At 38.0% G+C, this 17,278-nt stretch overlaps 1 protein-coding gene across 1 annotated transcript in view; it reads left to right on the top strand.

The window, feature by feature from the left end:
• The window catches only part of OCA2 (OCA2 melanosomal transmembrane protein), a 471,457-nt gene that overhangs the window by 215,948 nt on the left and 238,231 nt on the right, over positions 1–17,278 (top strand). Inside the window, exon 18 of the mRNA XM_007098939.3 lies at positions 7,406–7,533. Within this exon, the coding sequence (XP_007099001.1) occupies positions 7,406–7,533 (128 nt within the window). The remainder of the gene's footprint in view (positions 1–7,405; positions 7,534–17,278) is intronic.

The raw sequence follows: 17,278 nt of genomic DNA, 5'->3' as shown, positions 1-17,278 counted from the left end.
GGTGTTTAGGAATTTGTCCATTTCTTCCAGGTTGTCCAATTTGTTGGCATATAATTTTTCATAATATTCCCTGATAATTGTTTGTATCTCTGAGGGATTGGTTGTAATAATTCCATTTTCATTCATGATTTTATCTATTTGGGTCATCTCCCTTTTCTTTGTGAGAAGCCTGGCTAGAGGTTTGTCAATTTTGTTTATTTTTTCAAAAAACCAACTCTTGGTTTCGTTGATCTGCTCTACCGTTTTTTTAGATTCTGTATTGTTTATTTCTGCTCTGATCTTTATTATTTCTCTTCTTCTGCTGGGTTTAGGATGCCTTTGCTGTTCTGCTTCTATTTCCTTTAGGTGTGCTGTTAGATTTTGTATTTGGGATTTTTCTTGTTTCTTGAGATAGGCCTGGATTGCAATGTATTTTCCTCTCAGGACTGCCTTTGCTGCGTCCCAAAGCGTTTGGATTGTTGTATTTTCATTTTCGTTTGTTTCCATATATTTTTTAATTTCTTCTCTAATTGCCTGGTTGACCCACTCATTCGTTAGTAGGGTGTTCTTTAACCTCCATGCTTTTGGAGGTTTTCCAGACTTTTTCCTGTGGTTGATTTCAAGCTTCATAGCATTGTGGTCTGAAAGTATGCATGGTATAATTTCAATTCTTGTAAACTTATGAAGGGCTGTTTTGTGACCCAGTATATGATCTATCTTGGAGAATGTTCCATGTGCACTCGAGAAAAAAGTATATTCTGTTGCTTTGGGATGCAGAGTTCTAAATATATCTGTCAAGTCCATCTGATCCAATGTATCATTCAGGGCCCTTGTTTCTTTATTGACTGTGTGTCTAGATGATCTATCCATTTCTGTAAGTGGGGTGTTAAAGTCCCCTGCAATGACCACATTCTTATCAATAAGGTTGCTTATGTTTATGAGTAGTTGTTTTACACATTTGGGGGCTCCGGTATTCGGCGCATAGACATTTATAATTGTTAGCTCTTCCTGATGGATAGACCCTGTAATTATTATATAATGTCCTTCTTCATCTCTTGTTACAGCCTTTAATTTAAAGTCTAGTTTGTCTGATATAAGTATGGCTACTCCAGCTTTCTTTTGGCTTCCAGTAGCATGATAAATAGTTCTCCATCCCCTCACTTTCAATCTAAAGGTGTCCTCAGATCTAAAATGAGTCTCTTGTAGACAGCAAATAGATGGGTCTTGTTTTTTTATACATTCTGATACCCTATGTCTTTTGGTTGGCGCATTTAATCCATTTACATTCAGTGTTATTATAGAAAGATACGGGTTTAGAGTCATTGTGATGTCTGTATGTTTTATGCTTGTAGCGATGTCTCTGGTACTTTGTCTCACAGGATTCCCCTTAGGATCTCTTGCAGGGCTGGTTTAGTGGTGATGAATTCCTTCAGTTTTTGTTTGTTTGGGAAGACCTTTATCTCTCCTTCTATTCTAAATGACAGACTTGCTGGATAAAGGATTCTTGGCTGCATATTTTTTCTGTTTAGCACACTGAAGATATCGTGCCAATCCTTTCTGGCCTGCCAAGTTTCAAAGGAGAGATCAGTCACAATTCTTATAGGTCTCCCTTTATATGTGAGGGCACGTTTATCCCTTGCTGCTTTCAGAATTTTCTCTTTATCCTTGTATTTTGCCAGTTTCACTATGATATGTCGTGCAGAAGATCGATTCAAGTTACATCTGAAGGGAGTTCTCTGTGCCTCTTGGATTTCAATGCCTTTTTCCTTCCCCAGTTCAGGGAAGTTCTCAGCTATAATTTCTTCAAGTACCCCTTCAGCACCTTTCCCTCTCTCTTCTTCCTCTGGGATACCAATTATGCGTATATTATTTCTTTTTAGTGTATCACTTAGTTCTCTAATTTTCCCCTCATACTCCTGGATTTTTTAATCTCTCTTTCTCTCAGCTTCCTCTTTTTCCATAACTTTATCTTCTAGTTCACCTAGTCTCTCCTCTGCCTCTTCAATCCGAGCTGTCGTCGTTTCCATTTTGTTTTGCATTTTGTTTAAAGCGCTTTTCAGCTCCTCGTGACTGTTCCTTAGTCCCTTGATCTCTGTGGCAAGAGATTCTCTGCTGTCCTGTATACTGTTTTCAAGCCCAGCGATTAATTTTATGACTATTATTCTAAATTCACTTTCTGTTATATTATTTAAATCCTTTTTGATCAGTTCATTAGCTGTTGTTATTTCCTGGAGATTCTTCTGAGGGGAATTCTTCCGTTTGGTCATTTTGGATAGTCCCTGGAGTGGTGAGGACCTGCAGGGCACTTCCCCTGTGCTGTGGTGTATAACTGGAGTTGGTGGGCTGGGCTGCAGTCCGACCTGATGTCTGCCCCCAGTCCACCGCTGGGGCCACAGTCAGACTGGTGTGTGCCTTCTCTTCCCCTCTCCTAGGGGCGGGATTCACTGTGGGGTGGCATGGCCCATCTGGGCTACTTGCACACTGCCAGGCTTGTGGTGCTGGGGATCTGGCGTATTAGCTGGGGTGGGTAGGCAAGGTGCACGGGGGCAGGAGGGGCAGGCTTAGCTCACTTCTCCTTAGGTGATCCCCTTCAGGAGGGGCCCTGTGGCAGCAGGAGGGAGTCAGATCCGCTGCCGGAGGTTTGGCTCCACAGAAGCACAGAGTTGGGTGTTCGCGCGGAGCAAGCAAGTTCCCTGGCAGGAACTGGTTCCCTTTGGGATTTTTGGCTGGGGGATGGGCGGGAGAGATGGCGCTGGTGAGCGCCTTTGTTCCCCGAGGAGCTGAGCTCTGCCGTCCGGGGGCTCAGCAGCTCTCCCTCCCTTTGTCCTCCAGCCTTCCCGCTTTCTGAGCAGAGCTGTTAACTTATGACCTCCCAGACGCTAAGTCACGCTTGCTGTCGGAACACAATCCGTCTGGGCCCTCCACTTTTGCCAGCCAGACTCGGGGGCTCTGCTTGGCCAGCGAGCCGCCCCCGCCCCGGCTCCCTCCCACCAGTCCGTGGAGCGGGCACCGCCTCGCCGCCCTTCCTACCCTCTTCCGTGGGCCTCTCATCTGAGCTTGGCTCTGGAGACTCCGTTCTGCTAATCCTCTGGTGGTTTTCTGGGTTTTAGACAGGTGTAGGTGGAATCTAAGTGATCAGCAGGACGCACGGTGAGCCCAGCGTCCTCCTACGCCGCCATCTTCCCTCCCCATCTTGCTGGTGGTATTTTGATAGGGATTTCATTAAATGTGTAGATTGCTTTGGGTAGTATAGGCATTTTAAAAATGTTTGTTCTTCCAATCCAAGAGCATGAAATTTTTAAATTTCTTTGGGTCATCTTTAATTTCTTTCTTCAGTGTTTTATACTTTTCAGAGTACAGGTCTTTCACCTCTTGTTTAAGTTTATTTCTAGGTATCTATGTTTTTGATACAGTTGGGATTGATTCTTGATTTCTCTTTCTGATGCTTTCATAATTGGTGTATAGAAATGGAAGAGATTTGTATACATTGATTTGTATACTGCAACTTTACTGAATTCACGTAGCAGTTCTAGAAATATTTTGGTGGAGTCTTTTGGGTTTTCTGTATAGAATATCATATCCACAAATAGTGAAAGTTTGACTTCTTCCTTGATAATTTGGATGCCTTTTATTTCTTTTTATTTTCTGATTGCTATGGATAGGACTTCCACTATTATGTTCAATGTGAGAATAGACATCCCTGTCATTTTCTTCACTGTAGAGGTAAAGCTCTCAGTTTTTCCCCATTGAAGATATTAGCTGTGGATTTTTCACATATGACCTTTATTATGTTGAGGGATGTTCCCTCTAACCCTACTTTGTTGAGGGTTTTTATTATGAATCGATATTGTACTTTGCTAAATGCTTTTTCTGCATCTGTTGAGAGGACCATATGGTTCTTATACTTTCTTTTATTAATATGATGTATCACATTGATTGATTTGTAAATGTTGAATCACTCTTGCAGCCCAGGAATAAATCCCACTTGATTGTAGTGAATGGTTCTTTTAATGTGCTGTTGGATTTGATTTGCTAGTATTTTGTTGAGAATTTTCACATCCATGTTCCTCAGGGATATTGGCCCATAGTTCTCTTTTTTAGTGGAGTCTTCATCTGGTTTTGGAATCAGGGTAATGATGGACCCATAGAATGAGTGGAAAATTTCCTTCCATTTATATTTTTTGAAATAGTTTGAGAATAATAGGTATTAAGTCTTCTCAAACTGTTCAGTAGAATAGGACTCCCCTATGAAGCCATCTGGTCCTGGACATTTGTTTGTTGGGAGGTTTTTGATTACTGATTCAATTTATTTCCTGGTTATTGGTCTGTTTAAGTTTTCTATTTATTCTTGTTTTAGTTTTGATACTTCACATGTTTCTAGAAATTTATCCATTTCTTCCAGGTTGTCCAATTTGTTGCCATATGATTTTTCATGATATTCTCTTATAGTTATTTGTATTTCTGTGGTGTTGGTTGTTATTTTCTCCTCTCATATTTGTGATTTTATTCATTTGGGTCCCTTTTATTTTTTTCTTTTGATAAGTCTTGCTAGGGATTTGTCTTAACTTTTTCCAGAGAACCAGCTCCTGGTTTCATTGATCTGTTCTATTATCTTTTTGTTTCTATATCACTTATTTCTGTTCCAATTTTTATTATTTCCCTTCTTCTGCTGGCTTTAGGCTTTGTTTGTTGTTGTTTTTCTAGTTCCTTTAGGTGTAATGTAAGTTGTTTATTTGAGATTTTTCTCGATTCTTGATACAGGCCTGTATTGCTATATACTTATGTCTTATGATCTCTTTTGCTGCATCCCAAGTGGTTTTGGACCATAGTGTTTTCATTTTAATTTGTTTCCAGACGTATTTTTATTCCTTCTTTAATTTTCTTGTTGACCCATTCATTTGTTAGTAGCATTTTGTTTAACCTCCATGTATTTGTAGTCTTTCCAAATTTTTTCTTGTGGTTTACTTTAAGTTTCACAGCATCGTGGTCAGAAAATATGCATGATATGATGTCAGTCTTTTTGTACTTATTGAGGCCTGATGTGTGACCTAGTATGTGGTATATTTTGGAGAACGTCCCATGTCCCATGTGCACTTGAAAAGAATGTGTATCCTGCTGCTTTAGGATGAAATGTCCTGGATATATCTGTTAAGTCTGTCTGGTCTAGTGTGTCATTCATAGCCATTGTTTCCTTGTTGATTTTCTGCCTAGATAATCTGTCCATCTATGTAGGTAAGGTTTTAAAATTCCTTACTATTATTGTATTACTTTTAATAAGTTCCTTTTTGTTTGTTATTAGTTTTATATATTTGTTTTCTATAAAGTTGGGGGCACAAGTATTTATAATTGTTAGACCTTCTTATTGGATAGTCCCTTTTATTATAGTGCCCTTCTTCCTCTCATGTTACAGTCTTTGGTTTAAAATCTAGTTTGTTTTAAATAGGTATTGTTACTTTCACTTTCTTTTGACATCCATTGGCATGACAAATGTTTGTCCATCTCCTCACTTTCAGTCCAGGAGATTTTCCTGGATTATGTAGATGGGCCTAGTGTAATCACATGGGCCCTTAAAAGTAGGAGTGAAGACAGAAGAGTCAGTTTGAAGTTTGAGAGGGACTTTACCTACCATTGCTGGCTTTGATGATAGATGAAGTTGGGGGGGAGCGGTCATGAGCCAGGAAGTTTGAATGGCCTCTAGAAGTTAAGAACAACTCTTGGATGACAGCAGCAAGGAAATTGGGACCTCAGTCTTTTTTTTTTTAATTTTTAATTTTTTATAATTTTTTTGCATGTATTTCTTTTTTGAGGGACATAGAGAGACAGCACAAGTTGGGGAGGGGCAGACAGAGAAGGAGACACAGAATCTGAAGCAGGCTCCAGGCTCTGAGCTGTCAGCACAGAGCCTGATGCAGGGCTTGAACTCAGGAGCTGTGAGATCATGACCTGAGCCAAAGTTGGACACTTAACCCACTGCACCACCCAGGTGCTCCAGGGCCTCAGTCTCAAGGCTGTAAGGCATTGAATGTCGGCAACTTGAAAGAATAAAAAAACAGATTCTCTCCTAGAGCCTCCAGAAAGGAATTCAGCCCTGCCAACACCTTGATTTTGTCTTGATGAGGCTCTAGTGAGAAATGTAGCTGAGCCCACTATACTTCTGATATATGAACACTGTGATATTAGAAGTAGGTTTTATTTTAAGCCACTACACTTGTGGCAATTTGTTATGGCAGGTATAAAAAACTAGTACTATTTTTATGTCTATAGAATTGATAGACATGTCATTGTCCTTATTCTTGATATTGGCAAATTTTGTCTTCTCATGTTTCATCTTATTCAGATTGGCTAAGGTTTATCAGTCTTCTTGATTTTCTCTAAGAGCCAACTTTTTGTGGCATTGATTTTCTCTAATATTTTTCTATTTTCTATTTCACTTATTCCTGCTCCAGTCCTTATTCGTAGTTTTCTTCTACTTATTTTGGGTTTTATTTGCTCTACTCATTAAAATATGTGCAGACTATTTTAACATAAACTTCACAAAAGAAGATCTATGGATGGCAAATAGCTACATGAGAAAAAAGTTCATCATTAGTCATTAGAGAAATACAACTTGAAACTAAAATAAATACCCTTCATACTCATTGGAATGTCTAAAATTAAAAAAGGCTGACCCAGTGTTGAAAATGTGAAGGAAATGGAATTCTCATATACTGTTGGTGGTGTTGTAAAATGTTACAGCCATTTTGGAAAACAGTTTCATAGTTTCGTGAAACACAAACATCCTATAATATTAATCTATCATATGATCAACTAGTCCATTCCTAGGTATTTTCCCAAGGGAACTGAAAACATAGGTATATACAGATAATTGTATATGAAAGTTAATAACACATTCATTTGTAATAGTCAAATAATGGAAGCAATCCAAACATCCCATCAACAGTGAATAGATATGTACACTGTGTCATGGTCATGCTATAGCATACTACTAAATAATACAAAATAATGAGCTATTGAGCCACACACCAACCCTGAAGAATCTTAAAATAGTTGTGCTGAAATGGAAGCAATCAGACAAAAGAATGTATGCTGTATGATTACATTTATAGAAAATATAGAAAATGTAAACTAATCTATATTGAAAGAAAAGATGTATTCCTGGGCATAGAGTAGGGTAACAGGGGGAGATAGAAGGGATACAAGAACGTGGACATTAGTAAAATGCTAGGGATAGTGAATATGTTCATTATCTTGATTATTGGTTTTATGGGTACATATATTAGCCAAAATATAAATTGTACATTTTAAATATGTTTAGTTTGCAGAATATAAATTTTCTTCAATAAAGAAAATGATCAGAAGATAAAATCTTAGTGTGTTAGCATTTGAATTACATCTATGTCGGTATGTCCACTTATTTGTTTTCCAGGGTGGATTGCTATTATGGGTGCCATCTGGTTGCTAATTTTAGCTGATATCCATGATTTTGAGATAATTCTACATCGAGTGGAATGGGCAACTCTTCTGTTCTTTGCAGCACTTTTTGTTCTAATGGAGGTAAGACTTTAGAATTCTTGCAATGTAATCCTTTATCTGACTTTTATGTTTCATACTTTATTGTGCGAATGAAAAAAGCCTAAGTCTATAGTCTTTCCACTTATTTAACATGGGGGAAATGATGGAGTTTATAAATAGACTATTTTAAGTTAAACCAGGTTTTATTTCAGCCACCTAAATATTTTCTGATAAATTGTTTATTTGGTTGTTGTTTTTAAAAATTATCTTTGTGATTTATAAACTTGCTCTAATTTCATTTTCCATAAAGTAGAGTTTGCTCTAAGTTGTGTTTAGAGCTGAGTGACTTGTTACAGGAAATTGACAGGGTGATATTATCTTGATGATCTATTTCATTTTGTGTAATATTTAACTAAATATTCTATGTTATCATGGAAAAGACTACATAAAAAAGAGTGAATATTATTTTGGTAATAGTTGCTATGAAATGTATTCAAAAAATTATTCACATTATTATTCAATCTTGAGACTTGATTTATGAACTTGTGTCCTCTTCAAATACAAGGTTTGCTGAAATAGAAAAATACTACTCCCTAAAGGATATCTCAAGCACACCAAATATCTCACATTAATTAACTTACTGATGGTAGACCCATTTGGTTTTAATTCTTCTGTGTAATAAAACTTTGATACTCCTCCCACCATTGTCTTTAAGACAGGGCCTTTGAAGTTTTGTAATCTACATCTTTGCTCCTAATGGATTGTGTAGATGTAATCAGTCCCTCCAAGTCTGTGGGGGTTGTGAATTATATTCTAAATCCTCAGTTTCACACTCAAAACATTCAGCTTTTTTTTTTCAGGGTGTTCTTTCCACACTGAACACATAGAATATGGAGGGGAAAATTCTGGTTACTGTTTTAATGATTGGACTTTGAAAGTCTCTGCCTCAAATACATGTTTACTCCAGGTATAAATTTCTATCTCATCTGGGTTTTGGGCATATTTTTCCATATTTTATACTTCACTTTGTTGATGTAGTAAACAATGGAATTTTAAAAACAACTTTATTGAGGTATAATTTACATATCATAATATTCACATGGTAAGTTTACAATTTAATGATTTTAATAAGTTTAGAACATTTCCATCATCCAAAAAAGATCCCACATGTCTATTTATGATTAATTCTAGCTCTTGACTCCAGATTTAGGCAATCACTATTTTTTTCTGTCTATTTATTTGCCTTTCCTATACATTTCATCCAAAGGAATCATATATAGGAAAAATCATAGTTTTTTCTGTCTGCTTTCTTTAATTAGAATAATGATAATAATGTTGGTTCATCCATGTCTTTGTATGTATTTTAGCTCATTTGTTTTATTGCTGAATAGCATTCCACTTTGTGGATACCATTTGATGAATATTTGTACTTTCCAATTTTGAACATTATGAATATTACTATCATAAACATTTGTGTAAGTTTGTGTGTAAGTCTTCATGTGGAATATATTTTCATGTCTTTGAGATATATGCTAGGTTTTATCATAAGTTTAGCTTCTTAAGAAACTGTAAAAATGCTTTTCACAGTGACTGTACCATTTTACATTCTCACTGGCAGTGTAATAGTATTCCAGTTTCTCTACAATCTCACTATCACACTTTGCCTTTCTTTTTTTTTTTAATATATGAAATTTATTGTCAAATTGGTTTCCATACAACACCCAGTGTTCATCTCAAAAGGTGCCCTCTTCAATGCCCAACCAACCCTTCCCTCCCTCCCACCGCCCCCCAAAAACCCTCAGTTTGTTCTCAGTTTTTAAGAGCCTCTTATGGTTTCGCTCTCTCCCACTCTATCCTCATTTTTTTTCCTTCCCCTCCCCCATGGGTTTCTGTTAAGTTCTCAGGATCCACATAAGAGTGAAAACATATGGTATCTGTCTTTCTCTGTATGAATTATTTCACTTAGCATCACACTCTCCAGTTCCATCCACATTGCTACAAGGGCCATATTTCATTCTTTCTCATTGCCACGTAGTACTCCATTGTGTATATAAACCACAATTTCTTTATCCATTCATCAGTTGATGGACATTTAGGCTTTTTCCACAATTTGGCTATTGTTGAGAGTGCTGCTATAAACATTGGGGTACAAGTGCCCCTCTGCATCAGTATTCCTGTATCCCTTGGGTAAATTCCTAGCAGTGGTACTGCTGGGTGATAGGGTAGGTCTATTTTTAATTTTTTGAGGAAACTCCACACTGTTTTCCAGAGTGGCTGCACCAGTTTGCATTCCCACCAATAGTGCAAGAGGGTTCCCATTTCTCCACATCCTCTCCAGCATCTATAGTCTCCTGATTTGTTCATTTTAGCCACTCTGACTGGCGTGAGGTGATATCTGAGTGTGGTTTTGATTTGTATTTCCCTGATGAGGAGTGACGTTGAGCATCTTTTCATGTGCCTGTTGGCCATCCGGATGTCTTCTTTAGAGAAGTGTCTATTCATGTTTTCTGCCCATTTCTTCACTGGATTATTTGTTTTTCGGGTGTGGAGTTTGGTGAGTTCTTTATAGATTTTGGATACTAGCCCTTTGTCCGATATGTCATTTGCAAATATCTTTTCCCATTCCGTTGGTTGCCTTTTAGTTTCCTTGATTGTTTCCTTTGCAGCACAGAAGATTTTTATCTTCATGAGGTCCCAATAGTTCATTTTTGCTTTTAATTCCCTTGCCTTTGGGGATGTGTCAAGTAAGAAATTGCTGTGGCTGAGGTCAGAGAGGTCTTTTCCTGCTTTCTCCTCTAGGGCTTTGATGATTTCCTGTCTCACATTCAAGTCCTTTACCCATTTTGAGTTTATTTTTGTGAATGGTGTAAGAAAGTGGTCTAGTTTCAACCTTCTGCATGTTGCTGTCCAGTTCGCCCAGCACCATTTGTTAAAGAGACTGTCTTTTTTCCATTGGATACTCTTTCCTGCTTCATCAAAGATTAGTTGGCCATACTTTTGTGGGTCCAATTCTGGGGTTTCTATTCTATTCCATTGGTCTATGTGTCTGTTTTTGTGCCAATACCATGCTGTCTTGATGATGACAGCTTTGTAGTAGAGGCTGAAGTGTGGGATTGTGATGCTTCCTGCTTTGGTATTCTTCAAAATTACTTTGGCTATTCGGGGCCTTTTGTGGTTCCATATGAATTTTAGAATCGTTTGTTTAGCTTCGAGAAGAATGCTGGTGCAATTTTGATTGGGATTGCATTGAATGTGTAGATAGCTTTGGGTAGTATTGACATTTTAACAATGTTTATTCTTCCAATCCATGAGCACAGAATGTTTTTCCATTTCTTTATGTCTTCTTCAATTTCCTTCATAAGCTTTCTATAGTTTTCAGCATACAGATCTTTTACATGTTTGGTTAGGTTTATTCCGAGGTATTTTATGCTTCTTGGTACAACTGTGAATGGGATCAGTTTCTTTATTTGTCTTTATGTTGCTTCTTTATTAGTGTAGAAGAATGCAACTGATTTCTGTACATTGATTTTGTATCCTGTGACTTTGCTGAATTCATGTATCAGTTCTAGAAGACTTTTGGTGGAATCTATCTGATTTTCCATGTATAATATCATGTCATCTGCCAAAAGTGAAAGCTTGACTTCATCCTTGCCAATTTTGATGCCTTTGATTTCCTTTTGTTGTCTGATTGCTAATGCTAGCACTTCCAACACTATGTTAAACAACAGCGGTGAGAGTGGACATCCCTGTCGTGTTCCTGATCTCGGGGAAAGCTGTCAGTTTTTCCCCATTAAGGATGATATTAGCTGTAGGCTTTTCATAAATGGCTTTATGATGTTTAAGTATGTTCCTTCTATCCCAACTTTATCAAAGGTTTTTATTAAGAAAGGATGCTGAATTTTGTCAAATGCTTTTTCTGCATCGATTGACAGGATCGTATGGTTCTTATCTTTTCTTTTATTAATGTGAATTATCATGTTGATTGCTTTGTGAATATTGAGCAAGCCCTCATCCCAGGAATGAATCCCACTTGATCATGGTGAATAATTCTTTTTATATGCTGTTGACTTCAATTTGCTAGTATCTTGTTGAGAATTTTTGCATACATGTTCATCAGGGATATTGGCCTGTAGTTGTCTTCTTTTACTGGGGCTCTGTCTGGTTTAGGAATCAAAGTAATGCTGGCTTCATAGAATGAGTCTGCAGGTTTTCCTTCCCTTTCTATTTTTTGGAACAGCTTGAGATGGATAGGTATTAACTCTGCTTTAAATATCTGGTAGAATTCCCCAGGGAAGCCATCTGGTCCTGGACTGTTATTTGTTGAGAGATTTTTGATAACTGATTCAATTTCTTCGCTGGTTATGGGTCTGCTCAAGCTTTCTACTTCCTCCTGATTGAGTTTTGGAAGTTTGTGGGTGTTTAGGAATTTGTCCATTTCTTCCAGGTTGTCCAATTTGTTGGCATATAATTTTTCATAATATTCCCTGATAATTGTTTGTATCTCTGAGGGATTGGTTGTAATAATTCCATTTTCATTCATGATTTCAGCTATTTGGGTCATCTCCCTTTTCTTTGTGAGAAGCCTGGCTAGAGGTTTATCAATTTTGTTTATTTTTTCAAAAAAACAGCTCTTGGTTTCATTTATCTGCTCTACAGTTTTTGTTTTATATTCTACATTGTTTATTTCTGCTTTGATCTTTATTTTTTCTCTTCTTCTGCTGGGTTTAGGGTGTCTTTGCTCTTCAGCTTCTATTTACTTTAGGTGTGTGCTGTTAACATTTTATATTTGGGATTTTTCTTATTTCTTGAGATAGGCCTGGATTGTAATGTATGATTCCTCTCAGTACTGCCTTTGCTGCTTTCCAAAGCGTTTGGATTGTTGTATTTTCATTTTCATTTGTTTCCATATATTTTTTAAATTTCTTCTCTAATTGCCTGGTTGAGCCATTCATCTTTAATAGGGTGTTCTTTAACTTCCATGGTTTTGGAGCCTTTCCAGACTTTTTCCTGTGGTTGATTTCAAGTTTCATAGCATTGTGTTCTGAAAGTGTGCATGGTATGATTTCAAGTCTTTTATACCTATTAATGGATGTTTTGTGACTTAGTATGTTATCTATCTTGGGGGATGTTCCATGTGCACTCGAGAAGAAAGTATATTCTGTTGCTTTGGGATGCAGAGTTCTAAATATATCTGTCAAGTCCATCTGATCCAATGGATCATTCAGGCCCCTTGTTTCTTGAATGATCCTGTGTCTTGATGATCTATCCATTGTTGTAAGTGGAGTAGTAAAGTCCCTGCGATTACCACATTCTTATCAATGAGGTTGCTTATGTTTGTGAATAATTGTTTTATATATTTGGGGGCTTCTGTATTCAGTGCATAGACATTTATAATTGTTAGCTATTCCTGATGGATAGACCCTGTTAATTTTATATAATATCCTTCTTCATCTCTTGTTATAGCCTTTAATTTAAAGTCTAGTTTGTCTTATATAAGTATGGCTACTCCCGCTCTCTTTTGACTTTCAGTAGCATGATAAATAGTTCTCCATCCCCTCACTTTCAATCTGAAAGTGTCCTCAGGTCTAAAATGAGTCTCTTGTAGAGAGCAAATAGATGGGTCTTGTTTTTTTATCCATTCTGATACCCGATGTCTTTTGGTTGGAGCATTTAGTCCACTTACATTCGGTGTTATTATTGAAAGATATGGGTTTAGAGTCATTGTGATGTCTGCAGGTTCATGCTTGTAGCGATGTCTCTGGTACTTTGTGGTCCTTGCAACATTTCATTCACAGAGTCCCCCTCAGGATCTCTTGTAGGGCTGGTTTAGTGGTGATGAATTCCTTCAGTTTTTGTTTGTTTGGGAAAACCTTTATCTCTCCTATTCTGAATGACAGACTTGGTGGATACAGGATTCTTGGCTGCATATTTTTTCTGTCATCACATCGAATATATCCTGCCATTCCTTTCTGGCCTGCCAAGTTTCAGTAGATAGGTCTGCTACTACCCTTATATGCCTACGTTTGTAACTTAGGGCCTGTTTATCTCTAGCTGCTTTCAGAATTCTCTGTTTATCTTTGTTTTTTGCCAGTTGCACTATGATATGTCATGTAGAAGATCAATTTAAGTTACGTCTGAGGGGAGTTCTCTGTGCCTCTTGGATTCAATGCCTATTTCCTTCCCCAAATAAGGAAAGTTCTCAGCTATGATTTGTTCAAGTACACCTTCAGCCCCTTTCTCTCTGTCCTCTTCTTCTGGAATTCCTGTGATGGGGATATTGTTCCATTCTATTGCATCACTTAGTTCCCTAATTCTCCCCCCATACTCATGGATTTTTTTTATCTCTCTTTTTCTCAGTTTCCTTTTTTTCCATAATTTTATCTTCTAATTCACCTATTCTCTCCTCTGCCTCTTCAATCTCTGCTATGGCTGCCTCCATTTTATTTTGCATCTCATTTATAGCATTTTTTAGTTCCTCATTACTATTTTTTAGTCCCTTGATCTCTGTAGCAATAGATTATCTGCTGTCCTCTATGCTCTTTTCAAGCCCAACGATTAATTTTATGACTATTATTCTCAATTTTTGTTCCATTATATTGCTGAAATTGGTTTTGATCAATTCATTAGCTGTCACTACATCCTGGAGTTTCTTTTGAGGAGAATGCTTCTGTTTCATCATTTTGGCTAGTCCCTGTGCTAGCTCCAAACTGCAGAGCACTTCCCCCTGTGTTGTCCAGAGAAACTTGTGTTGGTGGTGGGGCCACAGTCAGACCCAATGTCTGCCCCCAGCCCGCCGCTGGGGCCACAGTCAGACTGGTGTGTACCTTATTTTTTCTTCTCCCCCACAGCAGGACTCAATGTGAATAGTTGTGACTTCTGTCTGAGCTACTTGCACAATGCCAGGTTTGTGGTGCTGCTATCATGGGATCTGGCCAAGGGCATATTAGCAGCAGTGGATCTGCAAGGTGGACAGGGAAGGGCAGTGCAGCACTGGGAGGGAGGGAGGCCAGTCAGAGGGATGGATCCAAAGAAGTACAGTATTGGGTGTTTGGGCAGTGCAAGCAAGGTCGGTGACTGGAACTGGGTCCCTTTGGAATTTTGGCTGGCGGATGGGAGAGGGAAATGGCGCTTGCCAGCGCCTTTGTTCCCCCACCAAACTTTGTCCTTCCGGGGCTCAACAACTCTCCCTCCTGGCATCCTCTCACCCTCCCAGCTCTCTGAGAGCAGAGCTGTTGACTTTTAACATTCTAGATATTAATTCCCGCTGGCTGTCAGAAGTCACAGAGTCTGGCCCCTCTGCTTTTGCAAGCCGGACTGAGTGGGCTCTGCCTTGCAGGGCAGGCTGCCCCTCCACTGCCCTGGCTCCCTCCGACCAGTCCGTGTAGCATGCACAGCCTCTCTTCCCTTCCTACCCTCTTCCATCGGCATCTTGTCTATGCTTTGCTCCGGAGAGTCCATTCTGCTAGTCATCCAGCAGTTTTCTGTGTTATTTAGGCAGATGTGGGTGGAACCTAAGCCATCAGCAGGTTGAGGTGAGCCCAGCATCCTCCTATGTTGCCATCTTCCTTTTCTAATCCCCCATCACACTCTGTTTTAAATAAAATAAAATTATTTGGGTAGAATTTCAGAACTCTTTTCTTATGACCTGACTATCCTCATGCCCAAGATGTCTGAGTCACTGATGAATACCTAGGGGCAGGGACAGTGGCCTGTTTCTCTTGAACTGATTCTTCTGCTTTATGATCAGGGCACTGAGTGGGGGTGGTAGTCTCAGGTCTTGTAGGCTTGCCTTTCTGGTTTGTAACTTATACCCTGCACAGGGTCCATGAGGAGAGTCATGGTTCCAGTGTGCTTCTTTTGACGCACATTATGTAGTACTTCAGTACTCTGTTTGGTGTGTTGGTGCAGGAAGAGATCTAATTTCTTATCCCAACTCTTCTGTTATTAGGCTCTGCAACATGGAGATAGGAGGAAGGAATGCTGGTAGCTTGCTTCTCCTAGGGAAATATGGTTGTTTTTCACTGTGAGTTAGGGAGAGAGAGCAATATCTTCTTGAACATACCCAGAGTCTCCATTATGCTGAGTCCAGGGTGGGGAATGCGTTATATTTGATGTGCTACTGGTTCTTGTTATTCTCATGAAGATTTTCTTGAATAAATATGTCTTCACTGGTTGCATGCCCTTAGGACAATTTCCAGAGACTTTCATTAAAAATTTTTTTATGCCACTTTTTGTTGTTCTCTTGGGAAGTAGGCCTGCAGAGCTCCTTATCTGGTCATCCCCAAATTAAACTTCCCCACCTTCCTTTTTACTTGTTTCTTTGTTTATTTTTTAGTTAGTTAGTTAGTTGGTAGTTTGTTTATTTATTTATTTATTTATTTATTTATTTATTTATTGTCCTTCTGAGGTCAATAATTGGTGATTTCCAAAGTTAGTAATAATTCTGAAACAACATGAATACATTAGCAGCTGAGTTTCCCTTGACTCGTATTTCAATGTTTATTTATCTCACTGTAACACAACAGAATGGTCTACAGCAAAGTAAAACGAATTAGCATGGTCTTTAAAATTGACCTGGAATGTTTCACAAATACAATGAGGTTTCAAGTATTTTTTTTCTGTGTGTATGTTTATGTACATTAGCTGGGTAATATGTCCTAGTGTTTATTTTATTTTCTTATTACTTCTTAGAGGCCAGAGTAATAATTATAACACCTAAGGCACTCTTAAGTTGGTAAAATCCTCAGCATACATTCTAGGAACTGATGGGCTCTGTAGAACCACCCCTCTCCTGGCCTACGTCTTGTGCTATTGGGACCATGCCTGGGTTTTCTTACTACCTGATGTCTTTCATCTATTCATGTAATTGTGGGTGTCAGTGAAATAATTGTTCTTTGAAAAGAGCTATATGATATTTATCTTCTTGGATATTTTGGACTGTATACTCCTTTCATTTTTTTCTTATATATATTTTTATAGCTTACTTGAGTCCTTCTAATTGACTCTTGTTTTTCTCTGGACAAATAGGGGAACAAAACTGATATATTGTTAATTACCTTGATACTGGGGAAGGCAATTATATCCATTTCTTCTCATTATATTCATTCTGCAGCATTATCCTAGTGAGAAAAATCAAATATTTTTTGCATGTGAGTACTGCATTGGAAAAATTTGTCTAGAAGCTTTTGGGATCTGTATCCTAATCATTCAAATTCATGAGACATTGATTATATAATAATCTTAATAAGTCAGAATATAATTTTATAAAATTTACTTCCATGATTAAAAAAAATTCTGGCAACTATGGGGATATAACATGTTTTCACTTAGAAAAAACAAATAGAGAATTCATTTGTGCATGAAATTAATGTCAACAAAACCATCCCAGCAAGTTTGGTGCTTTCTAATAAAGAGAATTCTGAAATCAATATTGGTTTAGGCATTAATGCAACAGAGAATTTTGGTTCAGAATCCAACAGGAAGGGTTTTGACTATAGCCAAGGGATGCATCCTTGCCTTAGCATTCAACCTCCATATTTTCACTTGAGTCCTCAGCAGATATGTTTACCATAATTACTTATATCTTCCTGACACCATTTCATTGATCTTGAAAGTCAACAGGGGACTGAGATTTTTATTATTGCATTTTAAAATAGTTTTTTTCATTTATTTTGAGAGAGAGAGTGTGTGTGAGCATGGTAAGAGCAGAGAGAGAGAGAGAGAGAGAGAGAGAGAGAGAGAGAGAAAGAGAGAGAGAGAGAGAGAGAGAGAGAGAGAGAGGGAGAGA

The sequence above is a fragment of the Panthera tigris genome, chromosome B3, assembly GCF_018350195.1.
Source record: "Panthera tigris isolate Pti1 chromosome B3, P.tigris_Pti1_mat1.1, whole genome shotgun sequence".
Taxonomy (NCBI): Eukaryota; Metazoa; Chordata; class Mammalia; order Carnivora; family Felidae; genus Panthera; species Panthera tigris.
The sequence above is the reverse complement of the archived record's forward strand: the minus strand, read 5'-3'. Positions and strand labels throughout refer to the sequence as shown.